The sequence below is a fragment of the Hipposideros armiger genome, unplaced genomic scaffold (assembly GCF_001890085.2).
Source record: "Hipposideros armiger isolate ML-2016 unplaced genomic scaffold, ASM189008v1 scaffold_83, whole genome shotgun sequence".
Classification (NCBI taxonomy): domain Eukaryota; kingdom Metazoa; phylum Chordata; class Mammalia; order Chiroptera; family Hipposideridae; genus Hipposideros; species Hipposideros armiger.
Genome location: NW_017731433.1, coordinates 717,462 through 741,020, shown reverse-complemented (window position 1 = coordinate 741,020; position 23,559 = coordinate 717,462). Strand labels below are relative to the sequence as shown.

At 37.3% G+C, this 23,559-nt stretch overlaps 1 protein-coding gene across 1 annotated transcript in view; it reads left to right on the top strand.

Annotated features, from left to right (window-relative positions):
• The window catches only part of WDR49 (WD repeat domain 49), a 134,848-nt gene extending 111,812 nt beyond the window's left edge, over positions 1 to 23,036 (top strand). The window contains exons 17-20 of the mRNA XM_019643912.1: positions 314 to 423; positions 2,926 to 3,072; positions 20,299 to 20,419; positions 22,946 to 23,036. Coding sequence (XP_019499457.1) covers positions 314 to 423; positions 2,926 to 3,072; positions 20,299 to 20,419; positions 22,946 to 23,036 — 469 coding nt within the window. The remainder of the gene's footprint in view (positions 1 to 313; positions 424 to 2,925; positions 3,073 to 20,298; positions 20,420 to 22,945) is intronic.
• Positions 23,037 to 23,559: the final 523 nt, after the last annotated feature.

Here is a 23,559-nt window from a genome sequence, read left to right as displayed (position 1 = left end):
GCATAGCATGTGTTTCGGTGAAATTTTCTTCTGCATAGCCTTTTCTCTGACCTGACAGTGGTTACAAGGACAGGATCTTTGCTTTAACTAGCTTCTTGGCCTCTCTAGCTCCTACCTTTTTATGTCATCACCTGGCTAGAAGAGATTTTTTTTCAAAGATTTGTCTTGATTGGTATAAACAAATATCACCACTTAGGTTTATAGGATAGAGATGTTTTTCTTTGTCAAAGTAAGATAGATATTTGTAGCCAGGAAGTATTTGTTCATCCTTTGTGGTTAATATTTTGTTTCACCATGAATTATTTTCTTCCAGGGCCAGATCATCAGAAGTCATAAATTTAGGTATAAAATATAAGGGAAAACATATCCATAAGAAAAAATCACATTGCCTTTACAATGATGAAGCTATACAAAAATCATCCAGTAAGTAATCACTGTTGATATATTTTCATAGTGTTATTGTTTTGTAGATTGATATGAATAAGACAAATGAGTGTCTGGAATGTTGGTATTCCTTGATGAACTCAAAGGTAAGGTCCTGTGATCTTCACTTAACAAAGGAGAAAAGTGAGGCTCAGACATTAAGTGACTTGTCCAAGGGTGCAGAGTATACGAGTGGCAGGAGTGTAAGGTCTAAGCCAGAAAATGCGTGTAATATACCCACTATACGTCCCCAAATGGAGTTGGCACAGAATGCTAAATCTTTCCCATAAGTGTTTAAGAGATGAAAATGAATGAAAACTATTTTTATTCTCAGAAAGCCCAAAGTCACACAGAATGGTGTATTCGTTTAGTTATTGGCTGAGTAGAAAATGAATTATAAAAAAGCAATTGAAATAAAAGAATCATTCTCATACTGAAGTGTATTATTTAGAAGTGTAGTGAGCATTATTCCTGAAGCCCCATCGTATAATGAAATGTATAATTTCACTCTTACAAATCTTTTTTCAATTTATGTCCAAGGGGAATCTGCCCATTCATAAAACAGATACATTAATTTATGATTTGTGTTCAAATTTTGCTGTCAAAAATTATATCAGTATTTGTTAATATTCAATGCACATTTATAAACTGATCTACTCCATAGGAGTTTTGTCAGGATTTTAAGAGATATTATATGTAAAACACTTAGAACAGTGCCTAGCATATTATAGAAACTCAATACAATTTTTTCATTATTATTATTATTATTATTATTATTATTATTATTATTATTATAATGCCTTGGAGCATGACCTTTGGAGTGAAACATACTTGAGCTTAAGCCCAACGTCTGCTGTTTACAAGCTGTGTAAATTCAGGCAAGCCATTAAAGGATCTCGAGCCTCTCCTCTATTTCCTCATAGGTCAGAAGGGCACAATGACACTTTACAGGTTGTGAAGATTTCTCCTTTGGCTTGACAGAACACATTGTTTATCAAACTATGTTTCCTGTCCTAGCAGCACCAGCAGCACCTGAAACTTAGAAATGTAAATTTTGAGGTCCCATCCCTACTCTACCAATAAGAAATGGAGTGGTGCACAATAGTTTATGTTTTTTTTGTTTCGTTTTTAAAGATTTTTTGGTGGAATTGGGGAAGGGAATGATGTTGGGGAATTGGGGAGGGGAACATTGTGTTTTTCCAGGACCCATCAGCTCCAAGTCAAGTTGTTGTCCTTCAATCTTAGTTGTGGAGAGCACAGCTCAGCTCCAAGCCCAGTCACCACTTTCAATCTAGTTGCGGGGAGCCAGGGGAAGAAGACGGGGTGCAGCCCACCATCCCATGCGGGAGTCCAATTGGCAACCTTGTTAGAAGCACGTGCTCTCACCAGCTGAGCCATTCTGCCACCTTTTGGCAGCTCAGCTCGGGCACAGCTCACTGGCCCATGTGGGAATTGAACCTGGAACCCTATTGCTCAGAGCTTACACTCTAATCAACTGAGCCACTTGGCCGGCCCCAATAGTTTATGTTTTAACAAGCCCTCCAGATGATTCTTAAACTAGGTAAGGTTTGAGAACCACTGACATAGCACATGACTTGTCCCATAGCAGGTGCTGAATATATGTATTAGTTTACTCTTCCTAGATACTGAGCCAGCACGACAAAAGCACAGTTCCTACCTTTGCAGAGGTAACAGTCAAACAAACATGAAATCACATCTTGAATTTAGCATTTGTAGATTTCCATTCCATTATCCAAATGTTTTTGCTTTGTCCAAGACTTTGCTTTGAAGGGAGTGATTAAAAGAGCTTTCTTTTCCATCATCGCATTGTATGCATTATATATAATAACACAACTCTGGTTTACATTTTTGCAAAATGGTAAAAAGTACCTGCAAATTCAAACATTTAGATATTTTGTGAAATGCTTAAAAAATAGATTTCATATAGTCTCGGGACATGGAGTAGAGAGCGGGAACGGATTCAATAGAATTGTAATAGATAAGCATGATATCGGGGGTGGGAGGGCAGTAGATGGGGGGAGGGGGGTTGTTAACTGGTGAGGGTGAAAAAGGGTAACTATTGTATTGTTCTGTACACCTGAAACTAACAATAAAAAAATAAATAAAAAAAATTAAATTTAAAAAGAAAAAAAATAGATTTCATATCACAAAAGATACAATTTTCTTGTAGATAAAAGAGAAGCTGGAGCTTTCCCAAAACTGCAGAATATTCATTTTCAAAGGAAAATAGCAAAAGAATACAAAATTAAAAAAAAAATGAATGGGGAGCCTTGAGTTCCATTTGGTCCCTTTGAATAAAAGGACCATGGGTTTATCATGAGCAGCTGTGTTTATAGGGTCTGCTGATCACTGCAGCTGCACCAGCTGAGTAGCAAGAAGGTTAAATTTAAAGTTAACTTGGAAATGTGCTAGTGCCTTCCAAGGAATTAATGATGTACTTTTTTTTTTTTCTGTCCTCCTCTAAAACGTGCTGTTACGAAGGCCCATTTAGGTCATTAAGCCTCGGAGTCCTGAAAGAGCTACCTGAAGTGAATAAACCAGCTTTTCTTCTGGATCCTGAGAAATATTTTAGGAAAGAACAAGAGGAGGAGTGTCCCAAGGTTCCAGAGATTCCGTTGCTTTATGAGAGTAAGTTCTCAGCCATCATACACTTCCATCATCTCGCCCCATGAAACGCAACCGATTAAAAAAAGAAAGTAGAAACGCATGAAAGTAACACATTTGCCTTCTAGATTTCAGTGAGATGAAATATGGTTTGAACTGTTAAGCTTTATATAGCTTAGCTGCTGCTCTCAGAAAGGACAGCCAACATGCTGGACTACATAAAAATAATATTTTATTTTGTCAATTTTCTGAAGTAAGAATGCTATGAAGAGGTACTATGAATTGCCATGGATGGGAACCCCTCCCCTCAAATAATGTTAACTTTCAAAACCGATTCCAGAGAAAGAGACGTCACAAGACTGCTTTAGAACAGTCTCTGACAATCTGGTTTTGTTCTCTTCATGTAGAAACACTACAAATAGAGGCTCCTTAAAATGTATTGTCTTAGAGGCTGCCAGCCTCTAGGCTCCTAGGGTGAGAGGACAAGAAAGCTGAACTTAGGAAATAGAAGGGAATTATTTCTCAAAGTTTGGAAACAAGATGTGCCAAAGAAGGCTCCATTTTTCAGACTGTTATAGGCCTCTGAGTTTCTCAGAATTTGAAGAATAATTTCTGTACGAACATCCTACCCGCACCGAGGGGCCCTGTGGGAGCGCAGACAGCACAACCTGATTCTCAGTGAAGCACTCAGAAAGCATATGGACACTGCAGGGAGCTTATTTAAAATAATTAATGAAAAGCGCCAAGTTTCAACTTGTAACAGTCAGAAGATCAGAATTACACTCGAACGATCTTCTGAGATCTGTGGTTTCTAAACGTTCCAAACCCCCTGAGATGGGGATTCAGCATCATCCTGGAGAAATAATAGCCCTGTAGGAGGGAGGCGTTTCTTTTTGTCCACGCTTGAGGAAGCTTAAGCCTCTCGTCTTCGGTTGGTTCCCTATGGAAAGGGAAAACAGCTGGTCAAATTTATTATTATTTTTTTTTAATTCCATTTGTCAGCAAGGTACAGCTGTCATTCCTCATTGCCAGAGCTTCCATTCTAATTATCATCAGCTTCCTTTGCCTTTCCTCAGAGTTTCTCTTTTCTAAATTTGTAATCATTTATTTGCTCTCATGAGGGTCATCTATGGTTTCTGCTCATTTCTTTGAAAAACATGAATCCATAAACTTCAGGGCTCTAAATAAACTTTAGTGTATCTGACAGGGCTTTCGGTCTATCATTCTATTGTTTTTCACCAGGATGATTCATATTTAGGGATAAATATGGGGAATACTTATCTGGTCCTCCTGGGTCACAGACGGAAGAGAGTCTGGGGAACATACGTAAGAAGAGCTACAGAGAGCCAGGAGAAAGTATAAAGACAGCCCAGACACAGAACATGCACACAGGAGGACGCTAAGATGGAGTGGGAATCAGGACTGAGCCAAGAGAAATGGGCGACAGGGAGCGTTCAGAAGCTGGGGAGCAGGAGATGGGAGAGGCAGACAGTCAGGGTCGCCATCACCTCTCCTCAGCCATGTGAATGCCTGCTTACGCGTGGAGCCCTATACATTCTCCTCCATCCACAGATGAATTGGCCTACTGGACAAGAAGGATGTGTGTGGGGGAGTTGAGGTGGCTAGCTGGATGGAAATACCAAAAATACCTAAAAGACTAAACATTTTCAAATATATCCCCCCCCAAATTTCTTAATATAAAATTTTTCTGTAATTTTCAGTTTTTAAAAGATGTTTTTCTCTCTTATGCTTTTTTTATTTTCTTCAGCTTTTCTCCCTTTGCCTTCTCTGCAAGTGAAAATGGTTTCTTTTTCTTTTCTAAAGTTTTACCAACTTGAGGGAGAGACAGATACAAACTATCGAGGATATCAGAATGCACAATACATGATACCGCCGGTGACGTTCTTTGGAAGCATGAAGGGAGAAGCCATATTTATTAACTCTGGCTGGGATGTAGGAAGGAATTCAAAGTAGAGGTCACATCCGAGCTGGGACTTTGAATGACTAGGCATTAAAAGGGCAAGGGAGGAATAAAGGAAGTCAACATCAAGGAAATACTGAAAGGAAAGACATCTCGGATGAAGTAGGGTAGAAGGTCAAGTGATTCCAAGTTTACTGCCATGGCTGACTTCAGATGGTGACAGGTTAACTGAGTGTGACACATAGGGATAGAGTTGAGTCTGGAATGTGTAGAGTTTGAGCTACTGGTGTGCTACTTAGAAATGAAGAGAATTGTAACATGCTCGGCATAGTATCATAGAATCTTCCATTAGCAGATACTGAAATAATGTTTGCTCATTTATGTAGTTAGCTTTTCCTAAGGTAGATATTGAATACCTTCTCTGTGCTAGGCCCTGTGCCAGATGCTGGAGACACAGAGCTCACATGTAGATGCCCAGCCTTCCAAAATCTTGAAGACTAGTGGGCGAAATAGACAGATAAGGACACAAACAATTATGTTTTACAACAAGGGTGACGATAGAGATAAGCACTGGGTATTGAGACCACATGGAGATTTGCAGATGGTATTTCAGAGAAACCAGATTATGAGTGAGCTGGATATTAAATGTTAAGTTGGTATTAGTCAGGTAAGAAAAAATGGGGATGATATTTCTGGCAATGGAATAGCATAAGCAAATGTCGGGTGGTATGAGAAATGTGGTGTGCTAAGGGAACTACATGTAGTTCCAAATAGCTGGGTGCTAGAAGAGGCGTGATGTAGAATTAAGGCCAGGTAGGTAAATGGGGCCAGACTGTGGAGCACTTAGTTTTCTGTGTGCTATGGACTTGGGCATTTATTTTGCCAGAAATGAGGAGCCATTAAAATGTTTTAATCAAGTATCCTCAATTATCTCATTTTATCTCTTTTATTAATTTTTCAGTTTTTATATTTCTTTGTATTATTCTTTTAGTGATTACTCTGGAGGCTATAATACTCTTACCTGTGCTCTTTATTTCTTGTGGTACTATGTTTCCTTCTGAGATCATTTTCCTTCAGTCTGAAGAAGTTCCTCCAATTTTTCTTATAATGTGGATCTGCTGGTGAGTTATTTTCCCAGCTTCTACGTGTATGAAAAATGCATGTATTTCATTTTGGGTATGGAAGAATATTTTCACTGGGTTTAAAACTCTGGATAGCAGGATTTTTTTCTTTCAATTCCTTAAAGATAACATTCCATTGTTTCTTTGTTTTCATCATTCCTGTTTAAAATCTACTCTTAATGTTGTTGTTGCTTATTTGAATGTAATATCTTTTTTTGTGTGGCTGCTTTAAAGATTTTTCTCTTTATCCTTGTTTTTAGCAATTTTATCATGATGCATATAAATACACTTTTCTCTGTATTTATACTGCATGGGATTGATAGGAATTGTTGAATTCACCTTTCTTCAATTTTGGACAATTCTCAGACATTATCTTTTGAAATATTATTTCTTTCCAATTCCCACTCTTGTGTCCTTCTGGGATTGCAATTACACATGTGTTAGACTTTCATCATATCGTAAGTGTTTCGCATGTTCTTATTCTCTTTCCATTTTCCTCTCTGGGCTTCATTTTGGATATTTTCTATGATTACATTCACTGATCCTGTCTTTTACCAGTCTACTTTTAAACCCATGTGATCAAGTCCCAATTTTATATCTATATCTATATCGATATAGATATAGATATAGATATAGATGTATCTCAATATGTAGATGATCATTGTTTCTGCTTCTAATGTCTATTTTTACCTCTTGGGTATTGATTATATTTTCCTTCTTCTTTGTAAGTGCTGTAATTTTTGTACAATTTTTTATTGTATTGTAGAAATTATATATCAAAGATCCACAGATACTGAAATTAATGTTATTTTCTCCCAGAGACAGTTCACCCTTTCCTTAGTTCAGCAGAGAGCATGAGGCACAGATCACGTTACCCATTAGAAATTGAGCTTTGTCAGTGCTGTGTTACAGCTTTAATTAGACTTAGTCTACTTCTGACTTGAAATGTTTAGGCCTTGTTTTAGGCCCCTCCCTTTGTGGGGTATTGTCTCTTAAGTCCTGCAAACCTGCAGGAGTCCTTTTTCCACCTCTTCAGTCCAATCCACGGCCTCCCACACTTTCCCAGTACTCAGAATGTGTCCTGTGGGCAACACTGGCCGTAGTTACAGAATTTCTCTGGATTCCAACATATCACACCAACCCACATAGTCATCAAAAGCTTTTCTAGTTTTATTTTCCCTTAGAATAGTCTCTCTGTCTCTGGTAAGCCTGTTTCTCAGATATGCCCAGACATGATAAATCCGCCCAAATATTTGCCAATCTCAGCTCATCTAAGAAGGCTTCTACTACCATTTCTAGAATTCTAATTTGATAATCTTTGCTTCTACAGTCCTCTGATAGCTTTAAAAATTTATTTCTGTAGTTTACCTATTTCTTGTTTATTTGTTTTTCTCCTATTTGGTGCAATGAAAAGAATGGCCTGCCATTACCTATTAAATCCTATCCAGAATAAAATTCCTGTTGAAATGTTTAAAACAGGGAAGTGACATGACCACATTTGCATTTTAGAAAGCTTTCTGGAAACTGTGTAGTGGATGAATTATAATGAGGCTAAAATGAAGGCAGCATATTATAGCAGTGGGAGCTTGTTCACCAACAGGCTACCTGCTTCTGAATCCTCGGTTTGCCTTCTACTAGTTGTTTATATCTAGGTAATTTATATAAGCCACTAAGTCTCAATTTTCTCATCTATAAATGGGACTAAAGATATCTGCTTCTTGGAGTTGTGTGGGTTGATTTTCGCACAATGATTCCTGCGTACTTAGCATTCATTAAATGGTATCTATTAGTATCTATTATTATTCCAAAGATAAGGAGGCCCGGAAAGGAAGTAACTAATCCAAGAAGTGTTAAGGAAAAGTAAAGGGTTACGTGCCCTGATGGGATGTGAAGTCATGTATAGTTATCAGGTTTCTAGGTTGGATAACTATGTCAGAAAAAGACTATTACTGAGAGGAAATACAGGAGGACAAGATGGTTTAGAGTCAGTTTTTAAAATATGTTGACACGGAGGTGCCTGTGGGACATCTACCAAGAAAAGCTAACGTTTTCCCAAGAACTGATGGTAGTAGGAAGGAAAGACCAAGGGTGGCAACTGAACAGCAGCTATAGTCAAGACGGACATGTTTTAGAATTAATTTTATTTTTAATTTTCCTTTTTTTTCTGATTTCGATATAATGTATGGGCATTATAGAAAATTGGCTAGTAAGAAGAAAAGAGAACTTTAGAGAATGCAGTAATAGCAGATCTAAAGAGCAGTCACTACTCTCAGTCCTGAGACAGAGAGACCAAGGAAGATGCTCACCTAGCAGGTGGAACTTGCTGGACATCGGCTTTCAGAAGTGCCAGGGGAAGCCATGCACAGGGAGGCGCTGTGTCTACAACTCACTGAAGAGCCAACAAGGGAGTGGAGGGGAGGAATCACACTGGGGGTCCTCTGCTTGCCCCTTGTGGCGTTATGGAAAGTCATTCATTGGTGGTAGCACACAGGTGGCACTCTGCTGCAAAGCCCTGAGAGGGTGACAACAGAAGCTGCTGGCTCTGGGCTCTGGAGAAGCCATATCTGCACCACAGGAGTGTGGAGCTGGTAAAGCCACTGTAGGACCCTGGTCATGGAAGAGTCATGGTGTAGGAGCCTATTGCTGGAGAAAATGCACTGTAGGAGCCTCCTGAGAGGAGCACTCACTGGGAAGAGAAATCCCTTATCCTTTAGTGTCCCTACAGTGCCCTCTAGTGACAGAGCTCAACATCATACCAGCTGGCATAGAAGACATATTTACAGGGCTCCAGTCCATTATCACAGAGCAAGCGGTGAAGAGGGGCTTCAGAGCTGAGGGCCAGTATATTGCTAACTGGTATCTTCTCATCTTACCTGGTTCTTAGTGCCTTTCTGGTTCTTTACATTCGCTTTTAACCTTTGCAATTGCAGTCATTATTTCTGCTAAGTTATAAGGTCTTAATGGTTATGGTTGTCTCTTGGGAGAATTTCCATTGATAGAGGGAATAAAACTTGGAACACTCAAAGCAATGAAGCTATAAAGGCATAATTTTAAGCATTAGCCTGGGTTCAGATCAAGACTCTACCACTTGCTAGCTATGAATATATGACCTTGAGCAGGTCGATGAAACTGGTGGTGCCTTAGCTTCTTCAGTGAAAAGTGGGCATCATATTACTTACCACCCTCATAAATGTTGCTGAGAACATCAAATGAGATAACCCACGTGGAGTCCTTAGTACAGGGCCTGACACCTAATAAGAGTTTGATACATTTCCTTTCTGGATATTTTATTATTATTCTACTAAACAGCTCTATGAATAAGAATTATTATTGTCTCTATTTTCTATATGAAGAGACTGTGGCATAGACTCTGCCTCTGTGGCATAGGCATAAAGAGTCTGTAGCATAGACATAAAGGGTTTAAATAATTTATCTAATCTCACGTAGCTCGTAAAAGGTGGACCCTAGATGAGAAGTGTCCATGTTATTCATGTGACCACGTTATTAATATTTCAAAGTGCAGCCTCTCTTGTTCAAATAGTGTACAAATCATATTCCCTAGGCAGCCTATTCTTATGCTGATTGTAAAACCAACCATTTTACTATACTATTACCTATTTTTATCACTTTTGTTTAAAATCATCCACCTCTTTTTCAGGACAATAATGCTGAATTTAAAAATAGTTATTATAAAAAAGCGTTTTTAAAAATTTCCATTACCAATATATCGCCCCTGCATGCTGTCATTACAGTGTCCCTTAAGCCTTCGCACTGCTTGTGCACACACTCCTGCAATCTCCGTAATTACAGGGTGCAGTAGGTTATTTGGCAATTGTATGATGAGAGGCATTGTGCCAGACTTACTTTCAATATTCTAAACTATCACTTTGGCACTAGGGACAGTTTTCAAACACTTCCTAATCTCCAGGTGACTTTTTATTCTTACCTACTGGGTTTTTAATGTCCTTTTGTATTCTCTTTCTTTCCCTTTCAAGTTGAAACATCTTTCACACTCTCTCTTCAGCTTCCAAGTTGTTCCCTGTGGATTCTCAAACAGCTTGAATCCCCTGTTTGATATGCTTGATTCAAAAACCAGGAAACTACTTAGAAGTGTCTCTGGGTCAGGTTTCACCAATAAATTCACATTGTATCTGTAAACCTTTAAAACTTCCAATGCAGAGGAAATATTGTATTATTGACAACCTCAGGTGAATTGTTTTGTTGTTGTTCTGTCAAGACAAAGCGAATGGGGCAATTAGATGATTTCAATCAGACTACGACACTAGAGAGAATATTCATTAAAAAGGAACATCTCAATAAAAAGGAAGGGGGGTGCTGAGCTTATAGAGGCAGGTCATTGAATCCACAAGTCTTATTAGACATGTGAGGAAGGGTAGAGGGGGTCTTACCTCAGAATACGAGAGAGTAGAGTGGTGCTTTGCTGTTACCTGTTTCCGAAACAGAAAAGTGTGGCAGGATTCTTAACTGTCTCTGCTTTCCAGGAGCACATGGCTCAGGTCAAGTTTAACATTATCAGTCCCCCCACTTTTGTTCATGATGAATAAATATCATTCATCACTGAACAACCCAGAGGTGATCATATACCTGGGCGGGGCAAAGCAGCATCTAGGAACTTGTCTTTCGGGGATTCTTGTTGGCCTCACTCCTGCCAAACCAGTTGAATGATATGTGGCCAGGTGATGACAAAGGTCAGTTGTCTTGGAGTCCTGGAGATCCTGAGTGAAATGGATGCCTACAGGGCAGAGTCTGGATAAGGATTTGGGCTGTCAGGGTTTAGTTCTCAGTTTTAGTCATGTGTGAGAACTGGGGACCTTAGTTTGGAGGATTGTAGTCAGATATGGAAGGAGAGTGGAAGAATTGAAAATTTGCTAAATGTTGATAATTTGTGCAAGGTAACAGCTTCCAATCGAATTTGCAGGTAGGCACCAAGCTGGTATTTCCAAAGAAGGGGAGTAAGTCAACTGAAACTTGACTGATTATATAGATTAGATTCTACCACATGTCCATTGGTAGCCTGCAATTTACAAAGAGGGGACAAAATAGTTCGGAAATGGTGACCTCAGCTAGAATCTGACCACCTGGAAGGGTGTGCCAGTGACAATATATGATTTTCCATTGACATGCAAAATTTCTCTCTATAGTTCTTAAACTACAGGTGAAAAATATATGTATAGGTTTTTAGTAAATTCTAGTTTAATATAGCTTTGCTTTAGAATATAATCTTAAATCTATCTAGTAAAGAATCATTGATATTATAAAAACCTTCTTACTTGAGCAAATGATTAAAACACAAGAAGAAAACCTTTATAGATATGTTCATTTTAAGTAAGTATTAATGAGAGATTGCTACACATGAGTCACTCCAGTAAATTTTAAATAATTAAAGACCCAGAATGAGCACAAAATTCAGAGATTTTACAAGTAAAAATCCTTCCTATTATTTTATATCTGTGTTTACATGATAACACCAAATCATCTTGAAAGTCATACACACCCACCAAAATTTGGGTCATACAAAACAGAAGTCATTAACCTGTGAAAAACATTTTTTTAAAAGGTTCAGTAGATGTTCCACATCATATGTCATCATGGAAATGCAAAGTAAAGTAACAATGAGATACCTCCACACACCTGTTAGAATGGCCGGAATCTGGGACACAAACAGCATCAAATGCTGGTGAGGATGTGGAGTAACAGGAACTCTCATACATTGCTTTTGGGAATGCAAAATCATGCAGCCACTTTGGAAGACATTTTGGTGGTTTCTCACAAAACTAAACATGCTCTTATCATACAATACAGCAATCATGCTTCTTGGTATTTACCCAAAGGAGTTGAAAACATATGTCCACACAAAAGCCTGCAAATGGATATTTATAGCAGCTTTATTCATAATTATCAAAACTTGGAAGCAGCCAAGATGTCCTTCAGTAGGTGAATGGATAAATAAACTGTGGTCCATCCAGACAATGGGATAGTATTCGGCATTTAACAAAGAGTTATCGAGCCATGAAAAGATATGGAGGAATCTTAAATGACTATCACTGGGTGAAAAAAAGCCAATCTGAAAAGGTATACACTATGATTCCAACTATCTGACATTCTGGAAAAGGCAAGTCTACGGAAGCAGTAAAAAGATCAGTGGTTACTAGGGATTGGGGGAGAAGAGATGAGTAGGAGGAGCACAGAGAACTCTTTAGGACAGTGAAAATACTCTGTATGGTAATATAATAAGGGAGATATACATATATACATATATATATGTATATATGTATGTGTGTATATATATATATATATATATCATTATCCTTTGCCCAAGCCCCAAGCATGGACAACACCAAAAATGAACCCTCAGGTAAACTATGCACTTGGGATGATTAAGATTCATCCTTGGTAAAAAATGAACCATTCTGGTGAGTGATGTTGACAGTGGGGGAAGCTATGCTTGTGTGGAGCAGGAGGTATATGAGAAATCTCTGCACTTGCCTTTCGATTTTGTTGTAAACCTAAAAATAATATTAAAAATAGTCTTTAAAAAGAAAGAAAAGAGTCAACAGATCCTGAATAACAATCATTTAAGAATCATTTGCAGACTATGACAGCATTTTGATTAATCCTCACCACTCTGTTGCTTTGTCACCTGACTCTTATTACATGACGGCTGAAGCTGAGTGACAGCTTGGCAATACCGATCTAGAGTCTAGATTTAGAATTAGAACCTTGATATCAAAATGGGCACAGTGGATAATAGCATGGGCATCACCCAGAAGCATGTTAGAAAATGTAGCATTACAGGCCTCAAGTCAGGTCTATTGAATCACAATCTGCATTTTTCACAAGCTTTCTAGGTGGCTTTTAATGCACATTAAATTTGCGAAGCACTTATCTAGAGGACTTAGAGGATGTGAATTAGAGACGAGGTTTTCAGAATACTGTCCACTCATAGATGAACAATAGCTGGCTCTCGCAGTGCTTTGTTGACATAGTCACCAAGTTCCTTCTTGCCAGGTTGCCTTTGTGAGGTTGTCCACTATTTTTCATGGGATAGTGGTCAGTCAGGGGGAAAGGGAAGGATCAGATGACAAAAGATTAGCTTTGGTACATTAAAATCACTGAATCATTTTATTTTAGTGAAAATGTTTTAATAGCTTCATGACCATTACATCTTTTATTTTCATTGTTTTAAAAACACCTTTCGATTATCATTATAACAAATCTTGTCAGGCAGCCAACTATCTAATGAAGTGATGAATATAAATATCATATTTTCCTAGTTAAGAAATAGTGAATGTAGGGCTGGCCGAGTGGCGTGATGGTTAAGAACTGGCTTGGGACGCCAGAGGGCCCCGGTTCGGATCCCACATATGAGGGCCAGTGACACTTCCCTCCACAGCTAAGATGCTGAACAACAGCTCAACCTGGAGCTGGGCTGCCGTGAGTCGCTTGGTGACGGCGTAGGCTGCAGCCCCTGTGGCAGTGGGTTGGCATGGGCTACTGTGTGTAGCCAGCAGCCAGCGTGAGCGGCCGTCCAGAAGCCAGCGACTGGTCTGCTTCGCCCGGGAAGAGCGCAATGATGGTGCCAACTTGGGCCAGTGAAGCAACGTCCTCCACAACTAGACTGAAGAACAAAAGTGACAGCAACTTGGCTGTTCCCCTTCCCCCAACTCCCCAGCACTGTTCCCATCCCCCCAATTCCCCAATAAAAATCTTAATAAAAAAAAAAGTGAATGTAAGTGGTTACCAGTAACACTAGATGTTGGTGTTTCTGAGCAGGGGTTGAGGTAAGGGGATGGATATTCCAATGTATGACATGGAGAACCACCCTTCTTTCACCATTAGCCAGCCCTTGGGTCTCTGGAATGCAAGAATTACAAAGTATGAGGACTGAGCCCACCCCTTTGCGTGCTTGAAGGTATTTTCATTTATTTGTTCATTTATTCAACAAATATTTTTGCTGAACACCTTCCTTTGTGTGCTTGAAGGTATTTTCATTTATTTGTTCATTTATTCAACAAATATTTTTGCTGAACACCTTCCATGTACCAGACACCATGCTGGGTGCTAAGGGTATGTGGTGTATATAAACAAGCAAATCCTTTGCTTTCTTTGAATTTATCATCTGGGAGAGAGATAGACAATGAATAAGTAACTAAATATAAGAAGTTCAGTTTGGATAGTGATATTGATAAGAAGTATGAAGGCAATGAAGCAAAGTAATGTGATAGGATGTGCTAGGGTGAGCATCAGTGACTGTCTCTCTGATTTTTGAGCTGAATCCTGAAAGAAGGAAGCAGCCCCCAAAGAACTGGGGGCAGAATATTCCAAGGAGAGATCACAGAAGTGTACAGCTGCTGAGGTGGGAATAAAGTTGACATGTTCCAGAGAAGAAAGATCAGTTCTGCTGGAGCAGAGAAGAGATAAAGAGAAAGGTACCAGATGAGGTTGGGGTGGGGTGGGGTTAGGGATCAGGCCATGTGGGGCCATGTAACCCGGGTTTCAATGTGAAGGGAAGCCTTTAGGGTGTTTGAAGAAGGAATGTGACCCCAAGAATCCATATACATTGGCTATTGCTAACACTCCGAAGAAAACTACTCTGTGAGATTCTTATAAGTTGTGGGGTCTGGAAAGCAAGAAGCTTGAGATTTGAGATTCCTATGCTAGCACCTATGTGGGAACTTCAGGATGCTTTAAGATAAGCTGTATATCTAAATAAACATACATTTTCTTTACAAGGAGTATCCAACAGATTCCAGTTATAATAAAAATCAGAGGAAACTTGACAAACCAGTCTTTTAGTCTCAGTATGAACACTTGACCTTTGCAGTTGTTCTGTGGTAAACAGTGTATTTCATAGCAAGTGGATCAGTCAGGGTTCCGGGAAGTAGGACCAGCAGGACCATAGGTTGAAATTTATGACAAGGGCTGGCTAAGCAAGTCCAAATTGAACAAGGCTGAGTCAGGAAGGGAAGGTGATCGGCAGGCTGGGCACAGGCTGAAGCTGGTAACCAAAGGTAGAATTCCTTCCCTCTCCTATAGAGCCTCAGCCCTGCTTTTAAGACCTTCCAACTGATTGAGGCTGGCTCACGGAGGTTATCCAGGATAATCTTCCTTACTTAAAATCAATTGATTAGGGACTTTAATTACATCTGCAAAATCCCTTCAGAGCAACACCTAGATTAGCTTTTGATTGAACAACTGGGACTTGAGTCTTGCCAAGTTAATACGTCCAGAAAGCATGACATCAGAACAAGGTTAAAGACTTCCTTTTATAATCTGAAATAAATTCAGAAAGTGGTTAATAGTTCTTACATGTATCATGATCCATTGCAGACTCTCTCACATCATCATGAGGAAACATATGCCATTAATCTGACAGATGTTATTACTCTGAATAGTGAGAGGAAATGATTACTATTTTCCCTTTAGAAGGTGTTAGGTTAATTTTGAGATCGTTTTTGCCACGTAAAGGAGATTGCCAATGACACCAATGAAGGTTACGTTGTTCTATGGGCCTCACCTACAAAGATCCTTGCGAGTAGTAGGAAAGTTGCTGGGAGTTTTAGAGTATACAAGGTGAAGAGCAGAACCAGGTTGCGAGCAGGAATCATTTTCGGGTAAGCATTTAAGGTACCTTTCCTAAAAGAGATCTCAGAAGAAAAGAACCCAAGTCTACAAATCTCCGGTAATCTGTTGAATTTCTTTTCTCATTCTAAATAAATAGCCACTTATGAATAATTTTGTATTTGTAATTTTATATGCCTATTTTAAAGAGTGGTTCCAAAATTGTAAGCTTCAGGCCCAGAAAACAGAGATCCACCTCTGCATATGAATATTTTAATCATGTTTAACTAAAAAAAAAAAAAGAATTATCCGAGCAGGATGGTCTCTCTCAAGATCTTAAAAGGGCCTATCAGTTAGTTATTGGTTTAATTGCCCTGAAAACTGGTTAATTACATTGAAAATGATTTCTCTAATTTAGCGACAGACATCAGTAAAAACAGCTCGAGTTTATTTCAGAAGTAACATTCTGGCTCCGCAGTGAATCTCAGGAGAGCGCTACGGCATTCAGAAAGCCTCATGATTTGGAAGTGCTAATCTGTGGTCAAATGGGACAACTGCTAATGTACAGAAATTCACATCATCTCCTATTGTGGTATTAGGCAAAATGAAAGTGTTTTCATATATAGCTTCCCTTATGAGGTAGTTCCGGGTTTATTCATGTTTGCTAAAAAAACAAACAAACAAAAAAAAACATATTCATACTGTTCAAATATTAGAACATTAAAAAATATTCAGTGAGAAGGCTCTTTCCTTTCTGTGATGCTAATCTGTCCAGTTCCCACTAGCACCTGTTTCTAGCAGCCACAATGATAAGTTTCTGTGTACCCTTTGAGAGTTTCTGTATGCATTTATGATTTTAGGTTTTGAGCCCTGCTTTCTTTTGGTTTTTATTTGCCAAGTATACTTTTCCAATTCTTTCATTTCAAATTTTCTGAATTATTTTATTTTAGCTGTGTGTTGGGTTTTGCTTTTGATCCAACTTAAAAAAACTTTTTTTTAAATGATGAAATTGAGCACATTTACCTTTATTGATATTTAGACATGTTGGTTTTGTATTTCTCATACTCTTTTATGCTGTTTATTGTTTATATGTTTTTTTAGGTTTTCACTGGATCTGTAATTTTTTCCTAGTTTTTATTTAGAGGGTTGTTATATGTCTGTTCTAGTGGTACTTTTATAATTGTAGGTTCATATAATTCTTCTAACCCTTAATTTCTCTAAGACAGTAAATATTAGATCCATGCTGGATGATGGTAAAATGAGCATGCTTCTTTGGTTCCCTCCCCCTCTTCCACAACACAATTTTATTCAATAATATAATCTTTGTGCCTACTTTTATTTTGTTAAATTTTCTTATAGTGCTGTTACTTAACTTGGTTTGGGCCCTTTTCTCTTAGGTATTGCTGATTTATCATGAATGAAGTATCTTCTCCCTTATCCTCCAAATTTTTCACTGTATCATTTCTATAGTGTCAAGCATTTGGCATTTACCATCTATTTTGTCACCCTAAACTCCACATTGCTTTCATCTCATTTCTACCTTTACATATATTCAATGCTCACTACCAAACCTTTTCCCAAATTTTCCTCAGTCATTTCTCACTTTGTTTTGCAGTAATTTTCTTAAAAAGGACTCTTGGAAACAGTAGTCCCTGCATACCCTGTATGTTGAAACTATTTGTCATTTTTAGATTTCACTCCAGCTTGGATATGTACAGTACCTGTAACTCACATGTTGTTTCCTTGATTATCTTGTTGGTGTTGCTTTACCTTCTGGTATTGCTCATTGCCATGAAAATATCTCATGCAAACTATATTTCTCTCCTTTTAAGTGATTTGATCACTTTCTGGCTACCAAATGATTCTGTCTTTATTTTTAAAGTCTGATAGCTTTACTAGGCTATGCCTTGGTTTTGACTATTTTGAGTCTATTATTCCAGGTACACAGTACAGTAGGTTCTTGGTATCTGTAATGTTTTCATTGGCAAATTCAGCCAAACTCAGATCGATAATCAAAAAAGAATGTTATGTTGTTGCTGACATGTGCTATATAGCTAGGCCTATGATGGTTGAGTCTATACTGAACATGTACAGTAAATTTTTCTTGTCATTGTTTCCTGAACAATACAGTGCAACAACTACTTACATTATATCTATACTGCATTAGGCATTATAAGTAACCTAGAGATCATTTTAAAGTATACAAAAGGGTATGTATAGGTTATATTCAAATACCACACATTCTTTATTAGGTACTTGGATTGGGATCTTGGATTCAATCCCCTGGAGATACCAAGGGATGACTGTATGTCCTATCTATATATGTCAAGTTGTCTCTTATTTGAGGAAAGCTTTATTATATACCTTTAAATATTTTTTCCACCTTCGGTCTTTTTAAGGACTTACCCCGTTTGTGTTGGGTCTATTTTTTTCAATATCTACCATTTTCCTCTCTAATTTGTTCTCTTTCTGATTTTCATCTTATTAATTATATTTGTTCTTCTCATTTGTATACTCTGTGTTTCCCATTATGTCTATTCTCACGTGTGATAAGTTTTCCTATATTTACTTGAGTACTGCCAGCTCACATGTCATCAATTCCTGCCGTGTCCTCGTCTCTTCTCTGAGTTCTTTCCCTTCTGTTCTGTGATCTTCATAGAGGCAAATATTTTGTCAAGTTTTAAAATTGAATTTGTGGCAAAATGCCCAGTAACAATATTTATCTGTCTAATGGCAACATTTTTCTGGTGTTGGTTCAGGTACTGGTTACTTTTACTGCTCTTTTAAAAATTCGTTTTGTTTTGAATTTTGCCTATAATACCTTTGTGTCCATGGTTTGACAGTTATTAATTTTCTAAATTTCCTCTTTTAATTAATTAGCCTTTAATGAGTTGGCTTTTCTTAGACCTGAAATTTGTAGTAGGTCCCTGGGTGAAAGCTTGTGATGAGTGAGCAGTGAGGCCTTCAGTTTTTACAAACCACAGGGGCAGACTGTGTTTAGCAAAACATAGCTCATGGGTAGTATTCTTCATGTAGCCTTGCATCATCCATTTCTCTGAACCAAAGGAGGTGAGGAGAGCTTTTGCTTCCCGCCTTATTCACCTCTGCTTCCATCCGTAGATATAAATGAAAGATAAAGCACTTGGACTGCAGGCTGAGCCCCTCCCCTTTAGCGAATGTCTTTTTGCTAGCACTTTCTGAGATGCTGCTACTGATGGCCTACTTACACTCTCCCCTCTCACCACTTTGTGTTGTGTAACTTCTGCCCAATCTCAGCTGTTTGGATTCCCTTCTTCATATTTTGTAGCCTGCAGGTCACATCTATCTTTGGGTTTTGCTGAATGTTGAACATGCAATGTGTTTGCAGGGTTATTTCCCTCATTTTCCTGGTTGTATAATATCCAAGAGAAAAAGGGGAAAGATAATTGGCTTATGTAGTCATGATTGTACTGGAAGTAGAGAGTTTTGGTTTTTTCAATTCGAATATATAAAAATGCTGTGATACGGTGAGGTTTTTCACTGTTTATACATAGTTTCTTTATTTCAAATTCCTTGGCTTGGCATTTAAAGTGCCCCTCAGTTCAACTCTGAACTCATTCTACTTTCATCTTTTTCATATATTTTATACTTCTGTTAAATTGTACTGAATTATTCAGGGTTACCTGAATAATACTTCTTATTTCTCCACACTTTTATTCACTTTGTTCCCTCTAGTTGACATTTCCTTTCCCTCTAGGCAACCCTTCCATGGTCCTTACTATCAATTAAAATCCTGTCTGAATTTCAAGTTCCCCTCAGATAATATGTGTTTCTTAAGGCTTTTCCTCTGATTTCTGCATATTGTTATAATCTCTTATATGTTTAACCACAATTTACATTGCTTATATGCTCTGAGAATTGTATCCTATTGTACATAATGTTTTGGTTATTTGGGTACTGTTCCTACTTTTTACCAGGTGTCATATCTGTGCCCCATTTACTCCTGATCACAGAATATTGTGCATAATACACATTCAGTAAACATTTGTTGAAATGATAAAATTAAGCAAAAGGCCAAAATTATTTTTTGAATGCATGGCACTGTTTCCTCCTACTTCTCACTGATGCACAATATACCCACTCATGGGGATAATTTGGCTCTTTTATTTTTTCCTCTGAAGCCACAGATCCCTGCAGATCAAAGTATCTTCTAAAGATGCGATTGCAGATGTGCTTGTTTAGTCATGCAGATAGTCAAACTGTGTTTTGATTATTTTAATTGTCTTATTTCAATACAGAATAATTTCTTCTTGGCTTTTTATGAGTTCTTCATAGCTGTTAAGTAGATTAAAAAACAAAAAATGGAAAAAACCATCTCCTTTAGTCTTCCACTGTTAAATGGTGGCGCTCTATCATGATATAAATACATTAATAGAACTAACTATTAAAATTTAACTTTTACATTTAAATTGACATCAAAGGAATAGCAGAAGCTTAAGAGAAAATTTTCCCAAATAAGCTCTTTGTTTTAGAAACATAGAATTTTTTTAGATGAAATAAAATTTGAGAATTTTTTCCCCACTATTTCATTTAATTGGGTCCCTTCCAATATATAATTTACATGCCATTTTCTTCATCATTTTGTAGCTTTGAAAGCTGTATTTGTTGAGAAAAACCTGTTTCCCAAAGACATTCTGGATCGTGAACAAAGAGCCAAACAATTATGTCAAGAAACAAGTAGCGAAGTGAAGATAAAAAGAAATAAGAAGCAATTATAATTGAAAGAAAAATATTTTGTCACATAAAGTATGTATATGAAATACAGAAAAGGAATCAAGAATTCTGTGCTCCCCACTTTTATTTTTATATTGGAACTTCAGGAAGTTTTGTTTTCAGTCGATATTTTAGTGCTGCTTTTATCTACCGCCTTTCACTTTCTGTATTCTCAATGAAAGTAAGATTGGAAAAAACAGAGGGCGGTATCAATTGGTATTTTCTATTCTCAAGTGTTTTTATGTAAAAAATGTACAATTTCAAAACAAGGTATTCCTACCAGTTACACCTTTGGTTTCTTCTATAGACATATGTTTTTGGTCAATTTTCATCGTGAGACACTCATTGAAATTAAATATGAAAAGTACTGACACAGTATCTACAATATCTACAAGTCTGAATATCTACAGACTTGACTAAAAGAAAAAAGTTCCCACTAATTTACACTTCCTAGCTTTTTAAAATGATTCTGATAATGCAATTAGACCTTGTCATTATCAGCTGTTCTGTTAATTCTTATTGATTTATATCCATTCTTCTGTGCGTTTATCAAGAAATCACCGCGTAAGTTCTACTTCTACAATTTGTTATAATGTACTCTAAAATTGGTTGGCATATGGGAAATGTTGGTTTTGTAACACAGGCTTCACTTTTTGGATCCATTTTCCTTTATAAATATCATCCTCCAGCAACCAATGTTATTATGCTGCTTTATTTATTGTGTCCTATAGGAATAATTACTAATTTCATTGACATGACTTTAGTTATATACTATACATTAATATTTTAAGGAATCCTTTACAAATATTTGTGTTTTGAGAAGAATTTTGCAATAGCACACACAAGTAAAGAAAATAATGAGCAACATGTAGGGGCCTATTCTGTCCAGTTACTTCAAAATTCATCATGTTTAAACCTCACAATAATCATATAAGATATACCTATTTTAAGGTTAAAACCTGAGATTTGGATCCATTAGAAGGGTGCCCAATTATTAATGGCAAAGTTGGGACAGGAGCCCAGATCTGCTTTGCTCCAAAGACCATATTTTTTGCCCTTCGCAGTTCTGTTCACTCACTTATTAGTATATAGTCAGTGGAATGAACTCTAACAATAGAATTTACATCATTAGTAGATTAAATGTTTTAATTTGGCAGAGAGGATGGCAGAAGGAAGGTTTTCAGAAGACAGTTGCCTACTCCATCTACATTTAAGTGCATCCTGAGTCAGGCATTCTATATACATATACACACAAACATACTGCGTGTATGTATCTACACACATATGAGAGAGATCGACAGATAGATAGATATAGATTACTTATATAGATAGAGCACACACATGTGATGAAGTTCTAACAATTGGGGAAACTGAGAGACAGAGAGGGATATGGTAGCTCTTTGTATTATGCCAGCAACTGTTCTGGAAATTTAAAAGCATTTCAAAGTAAATTATGTTTTAGAAATGAAAAGGTTGCTTGGGACAAAGGATTCCTTGACACGTTCAGGCCGAGGCTGATTAACTCTCTCACAGGGATCGTGCCGAAAATTCTTCCACAGGTTGGGAGGTTTGATTGGACAATTCATCATTTCAAACTTAGAGAACATGATTTATGAATCATGTATCGGTGACAGTACAGTGGAGTGAAATTTGAGCTGCATTTCCAGAAATTTAAAAGAATATAAAGATATTAAAGAGATGTAATATGGGTACCAAATACTTTGTGAGGCTCTTTCTCCATCCATCCATCCCTCCATCCATCCATCCATCCATCCATCCATCCATCCATCCATCCATCATCCATCTGATTATTGAAGGCATATGCAAAGGACTATTTTAGACACCAGGCATACACAAATGGAGGCACAAAATGCAGTGGTTTATTAAGCAAAGGTTGAATGGTTAAATGGGCCCATTAGTTTTTCTGGTAAACTTGGAAATTATGTTACTAGACATATTTTACTTTTTTTTTTTTTACACCCCTGCAGATGACTTTGTTTGAAGAGATTAGTCTGAAATAGACTGGCTCATATAGACAGACCTTGTCTTTATAGCCTACTACATGTACAAGGTACTATGCTGTGTGTGACCCTAATCCCACCCTTAGTTAACTTCAGTGTCTCTTCTGTGAAAGGAATTAAGAGGGGCTATTGCACAAGTACATTTAATGAGAATAGAATTTTTAAAGGTGTGAAAGTCTCTTTTAATATTACTGTTTCTAATACTTAGGAACAAAATAAAAGAAAAAAATATATATTTATTGTTTTCACCTTCTTTTGTACCTTATAGCATCTAATTGTGCTGGACAGGTAGCAGGGTCTCACCTACCAAATGTTAATAGAACTGAAGACTTTATGAGCTATTTCTGAAATTAGCATTTAGGTTTAATTATTTAAGATCATTTTTCCACAATGGAATGAACTTGTCACATTAAAATAGAATGTGCCATAATTTTTAATAGGCTATTTGTTTGTAGTATGAAGATTTACACTAAACATAATTTAACCCATTCTCTTTTCAGACCATTTTCCTCTTATAACCCAAAATGTATGGAACAAGCTGATAAAGGAAAGAACTGCCTGAAATTAATCCATGGAATAATTAACTTTTAAGTTCTTTATTTTTTAATGAGTGTTGATTACATGTTTTTTTAAGTTTGAAATTAAATACTTTAAAAAAACTCTTAAATACTAAGAAAGATAATGAGATTAAACCTGCTATTATTTTTATACATAGCCCCAGGTTTATGTTTTTACAGTAGGGGTAGTGATGGTGCTCAAATTTATACAAAACACATTGGCTGTCACTAATGAATAATTGTTTTTCCTGATGCTTTAGGGGCAAAATAGAGTTGTAGAAGGAACAGATTCGTGAAAATATTTAAAAGGCTTGCAGTAACATTTTATGGACACTTATGTTATCTTTATTGTCTATTAAAATAGCTTACATCAGGGAGGAGAAATTCATGGCCATTGCATTTTACTTCCCAAGAGACAGGAAAATGTAGTCTTCATGAACTGCTCTAACATAAGGTCTTTACAGAACAACTTCATTAAAGGATCTTACTAAGACCGAGTGTCTGTCTCTGCCACTGGAGGAAAAGTAATGGCCTGTGCCTGGGGAAATCGCATTACG